The sequence below is a fragment of the Pleurodeles waltl genome, chromosome 6 (assembly GCF_031143425.1).
Source record: "Pleurodeles waltl isolate 20211129_DDA chromosome 6, aPleWal1.hap1.20221129, whole genome shotgun sequence".
Lineage (NCBI taxonomy): Eukaryota > Metazoa > Chordata > Amphibia > Caudata > Salamandridae > Pleurodeles > Pleurodeles waltl.
The window spans coordinates 1658845235-1658851319 of record NC_090445.1 but is presented as its reverse complement, the minus strand read 5'-3'; the positions used below and the strand labels follow the sequence as shown (position 1 = coordinate 1658851319).

Here is a 6085-nt window from a genome sequence, read left to right as displayed (position 1 = left end):
ATCTGACCTCTGCTCATCACTGTTGGTATTAAACCATACCTTTTTCCCAGTCTAGAGAGACCAGTTGCCCTGCATTTTCTTCCACTATTTTCATTAAAAACTTTACAAAATAAAATTTCTGGTTCCCCTTATTGGATTGTTGTCATTTTGGTGTCAGTTTGTTTATTAAAGTATTCTTTATTTTTATCAGTTGGAGCAGGATATTATTGCATTGCGTTTTTAACTTTCTAACAGTTTTGGTACTTCTAAATGCTTTACCCTCTCCTAAGTTATGCCTATGTGCCTTGTGCTATGGCTACCAGGGGTTGAGCCCAGGCTTAAATTATTTAAATCGTTATTGGACCTTACACTAATTGTAACATTTTTACTTGTGTTTGACTACTATCCACCCCAACTATTAGTCCACCTTGTTGCAATAACCATTAGCCAAAAAGAGAAAAATAGAAAGAAGAAAATGTGAAAAAGAAGAAACCCTACTCGTGACTGAAACACATTCACTTAAAGAAGTCCAGTTCTATATATCATATCATTCAAAAAAGTGTATGCTGCTGCAGACATTTTGGCAGCACAATGATAGTAAGAAAATGTAGGACCTTAAGAAAAAAAGCAAAAGTGAAGAGGATTAAAAATGTGTGCAATAACCCACAAACTTATGCTGTAAGATTTCTGAAACAGGGTACACATTTGAAACCATTTCATAAAAATACCTTAGATAAAACATCAAAGACATCCTGTAGTAAATGGAAAGTTAAGATACAGGCTAAAATTGGATCCAGTAAAAATTAAAGTCAGTACCAACATAAGTTACTGTCATATTGTTACTTAGAATGAACTTCCTGTTCTACATCTGCATTAAGGCCAATTTTACTGCATGTACCTAAATCAATGATATACCTCGACTCAATTTGTGCGACCCTTGACCCTCGGGTAGGTCGCTTCCCCGCCGCTGCAGCTCCACCTGCCCAGGCCCCTGCCACTGGTTTGTAGGTCTAAGGTTTTTCCTTTGCGCTCTGCTTTTGATTTCTCCATTTCTCTCCTGTTGTCTTCTGATTTCTCCATTTCTCTCCTGTTGTCTTCTGATTTCTCCTTCTCTCCCCTGTTGTGCCTCTGTATTTTCCATTTCTCTCCTGTTGTCTTCTGATTTCTCCATTTCTCTCCTGTTGTCTTCTGATTTCTCCTTCTCTCCCCTGTTGTGCCTCTGTATTTTCCATTTCTCTCCTGTTGTCTTCTGATTTCTCCATTTCTCTCCTGTTGTCTTCTGATTTCTCCTTCTCTCCCCTGTTGTGCCTCTGTATTTTCCATTTCTCTCCTGTTGTCTTCTGATTTCTCCATTTCTCTCCTGTTCCGCTTTCCCGCTCTCCCGCCTCCCGCTTTCCCGCCGCTGCTTCCTGTGCGTCCCCGTCCCCCCTGCTCCCATTCGTTGTCCTCCCTCCCGCCTCCCGCCTCCCAGCTGACCCCTCCCCCCCCTTCCCTCTTATGGTGGACGCTGCGCGGCCACGCTGAAGGCGCGCCAAAGGCAAGCCCATCTGCGCCTGTACGGGCCTGGACCGCGCCCAGCACCAGAACCCCAGGCCCCCACCGCACTCAAAACCCCCATCTTAGATACGACGCTGCCTCCCTCAACCCACTCAACCCCGGACGAACAGCCACCTGCTACCAGGCCAGCCCTAAACGCACTCATGGACCCTTCGCCTGTCAAGCCTGCAAGTATACCTTCCACCGAGCCTGCAAACCTCCCACCGGCCCACACACCAACAACCACCTCAAGTGCATCCTCCTCAACACACGCTCCGTCCACAAGCACACCATCGAATTATGGGACCTCCTGGACACAGCAGCACCTGACGTCGCCTTCATCACAGAAACCTGGATGAACGCCTCCTCGGCTCCTGACATCGCCTTAGCCATCCCCGACGGCTACAAGATCGCCCAGAAGGACCGCGTCAACCAAATCGGGGGAGGAATCGCCAACATCTTCAAGAACTCCATCAACATTACAACCACCACCGAAGACACCCCCCTCGCCGCCGAACACATAAACTTCCAGATCCACACCGACCCCAGAACCACCCTCAGAGGAACTCTCGTCTGCAGGCCCCCGGGCCCACGCGCCCTATTCAGCGAATCCATCACTGACTTCATCAGCCCGCACGCCCTAGCCTCACCAGACTACATCCTCCTCGGGGACCTGAACTTCCACCTGGAGAAAAACAACGACAACAACACCGCCACCCTGCTCGACAACCTCGCCAACCTCGGACTCAAGCAACTGGTGAACACCCCCACCCACTCCACTGGCCACACGCTCGACCCCATCTTCTCCACCAGCAACCACATATCCTTCAGCCACTCCTCTGAACTACACTGGACCGACCACAGATGTGTCCACTTCACCTTCAAATGAGAGACCCACCACCATCGCTCACAACAAATCCCCCGCAGACCCTGGAGCAAAATCTCCACAGAGCAGCTCCTCTCAACTCTGAACCAAAACCCACCAGCCATCACCACCGACGCCAACAACGCAGCCCTCAGCCTCACACAATGGATCACCAACTGTGCCGAAATCCTCGCCCCACTTAAAAGCCACCCAAGAGGGACCAACATCAGGAAACCCCCGTGGTTCACGGACGCCTCAAAGAATCCAAGAAATCCTGCCGTACCCTCGAAAAAACCTGGCGCAGAGAACACACCGCAGAAAACATGTCAGCCCTCAAGATCGCCACCCGTGAACACCACCACCTGATCCGCTCCACCAAAAGGGCATCATTCAAAGAGAGACTTGACAACAACACCCACAACAGCAAAGAACTCTTCAACATCGTCAAAGAGCTCTACAACCCCAGCGCCAGCTCCAACACCATCACGCCCTCACAAGAACTCTGCAACTCCCTCGCTACTTTCTTTCATCGAAAGATCGCTGACCTACACGACAGCTTCGGACCCCAGACCCCGCCGTCCACCACTGAACCAACAGCCCCCGCCACTACCCTCAACGCCTGGACCCCCATCAGCTCCGAAGAGACCAGAATCACCATGAACACCATCCACTCCGGCTCCCCCTCGGACCCGTGCCCCCATCACATCTTCAACAAAGCCGACTCCATCATCGCCCCCTATCTCCAGAGCATCATCAACAGCTCGTTCGCATCTGTCACCTTCCCCGAGAGCTGGAAACACGCGGAAGTCAGCGCTCTCCTGAAAAACCCACGGCTGACCCCAACGACCTGAAGAACTTCCGCTCCATCTCTCTCCTCCCCTTCCCGGCCAAGGTCATCGAGAAGTCCGTCAACAAGCAACTGACCAACTTTCTGGAAGCTAACAACCTGCTCGACCCTTCAGGTTTTCGGGCCAAACACTGCACGGAAACCGCCCTCATCACAGTCACCGACGACATCAGAACTCTGATGGACAACGGAGAAACAACCGCCCTCATCCTCCTGGACCTCTCGGCTGCCTTCGACACCGTGTGCCATTGCATCCTAAAATCCCGCCTCCGCTCCACTGGAATCCTAGGACAGGCCCTGGACTGGATCATCTCGTTCCTCTCAGACCGAACCCAAAGAGTCTACCTACCGCCCTTCTGCTCAGAACCCACCGAGATCATCTGCGGCGTACCGCAAGGCTCATCGCTCAGCACAACCCTCTTCAATATCTACATGAGCCCCCTCGCCGACATCGCTCGCAAACACAACATCAACATCATCTCCTATGCCGACAACACCCAGCTGACCCAACCACCGCCAAAACTAACCTACAGGAAGGAATGAAAGACGTCGCGGAATGGATGAAGCTCAGCCGCCTGAAGCTGAACTCAGACAAGACGGAGGTCCTCATCCTCGGACATTCCCCGTCTGCCTGGGACGACTCCTGGTGGCCCACGGCTCTGGGCACTGCACCAACCCCAACAGACCACGCACGCAACCTCGGATTCATCCTGGACCCCCTCCTCACTATGACCAAGCAAGTCAACGCCGTCTCCTCTTCTTGCTTCCACACCCTTCGCATGCTCTCTAAAATCTTCCAATGGATACCCGCCGAAACCAGAAAAACTGTTACCCACGCCCTCGTCACAAGTCGCCTGGACTACGGAAACGCCCTATACGCAGGAACCACCGCAAAGCTACAGAAACGTCTTCAACGCATACAGAACGCCTCCGCACGCCTCATCCTCGACATACCACGCCACAGCCACATATCCGCCCACCTGAAACACCTGCACTGGCTCCCCGTCAACAAAAGGATCACCTTCAGGCTCCTCACCCACGCACACAAAGCCCTCCACAACATGGGCCCCGAATACCTCAACGGACGCCTCTCGTTCTACACGCCCACCCGTCAGCTTCGCTCAGACAGCCTCGCCCTCGCCACCGTTCCACGTATCTGCAGAACCACCCCTGAAGGTAAATCCTTCTCCTACCTGGCAGCCAAAACATGGAACTCCCTCCCCGACCACCTAAGAACTACCCAGGACCATCTCGCCTTCAGGAAGTGCCTCAAGACATGGCTTTTTGAGCAGCAGTAACCCTCCCCCCCCCCTAGCGCATTGAGACCCTTGTGGGTGAGTAGCGCGCTCTATAAATGCATTGATTGATTGATTGATTGAATTTGTCTGAAAGTCAGAATAGATGTTAAATTGAATTATTTAAAATAGTTAAAAATAAAAATAAATATACCGTAATGCTAAAAAAAATCAAAAAATATTACATATTTAGTTAAAAATATGTTAACAACCTTTTTGAATTTATAAATTAATGTAACATTTTTTATTAAAGCACAACTAAAATACTTTTCATGATCTATACATCACTTTTAATGAATATTGATGCATAATACAAATAATGTATACTTTATGTTAGATGTTGTTAGTTTAAACATCAGAAAACATATTTTTATCATTAATTAAATAATAAAATGCTTGTGGGTTGGAATTTTTAATTATGTTTAAAAAATAGTTAAAATTTTAAAAAAGTATTTTGATAATTACATTACTCAATTAACATTTAATTTGATGAGTAAATGTGCTGCAACATTTTACTTCATTAGACCTTATTTAATAATTATTAATTTAATTTACATTTTAATTTTACTTTGAAATATTTCTATTTTTTGTGTCATTGAAAACGTTTGTTATTTTGTCTGATACTTTACAATAAGGAGATCTATCCCCACTGGCAGAGATCTCTAATTACATTGAAAAGTTACTAGTATTATCTTTATACATATATTTAACCTTAGATTACCCCACTCCCTAGTTTCAGGGTGTGGTGACATGTTAGTATACTCTAGAACATAAACCTGCACTTAGAAATGGTGAATAGCACAAAACTGTAGAATTATACCTAAGTGTAAGAGTAAATTTGAGGGTGAGTAAATCAACACTTGTAAAATCACCTTTAAGAAAAGGAAACCCAGAATTTAAGGATTCGGAGTTATCCTCTTATTGCATCATTTCTACATCAGCCCTTCTTTCTCCCCTTTAATAAATTCACAAAAATCCTGGGGAATTCTGATAAAGGCTACTCGAGTGGCTATTTAATTTATTAACATTTTGCATGGTGGGCTAGGTGGTACCTTATAGCTGTGTAGCAAGTAAACATTTATATTTATTCTTTGAAGAGTACACCCATTCTAACAGAACTACTGCGTAGTATCACAAAACTGTGCATAAAATATTTAGATTAGGATAGTGATATGAAGGGTGGCCGGTGAGGTTGCAAGTGATTCAAGGAGTGATACTAAGAACGGTAGGACATCAAATAATTATAATGCAAATTAGTAGATGTAGGTGTACATTATCTACACTAGAAGGACAAAAAATATTCATAGTTACTGTTCCACTCAAAACTCATCAATGAGATGAAGAAGCAAGTTCACTAAGAGCAGCAAGAAAACACCCAACAGTTTAAAAGGGTGTGAGAAGGTAGCCTCTTTCTAGCCTTGTTACCCCCACTTTTGGCCTGTTTGTGAGTGTATGTCAGGGTGTTTGTCACTGTTTTCACTGTCTCACTGGGATCCTGATAGCCAGGCCTCAGTGCTCATAGTGAAAACACTATGTTTTCAGTATGTTTGTTATGTGTCACTG

General features: G+C 46.7%; 1 protein-coding gene across 1 annotated transcript; it reads right to left on the bottom strand.

The window, feature by feature from the left end:
* Positions 1–989: 989 nt before the first annotated feature.
* On the bottom strand, positions 990–1526 carry LOC138301805 (octapeptide-repeat protein T2-like). The gene has a single exon (XM_069242305.1). The coding sequence runs from the start codon at positions 1524–1526 to the stop codon at positions 990–992; it is 537 nt and encodes a 178-aa protein (XP_069098406.1).
* Positions 1527–6085: the final 4559 nt, after the last annotated feature.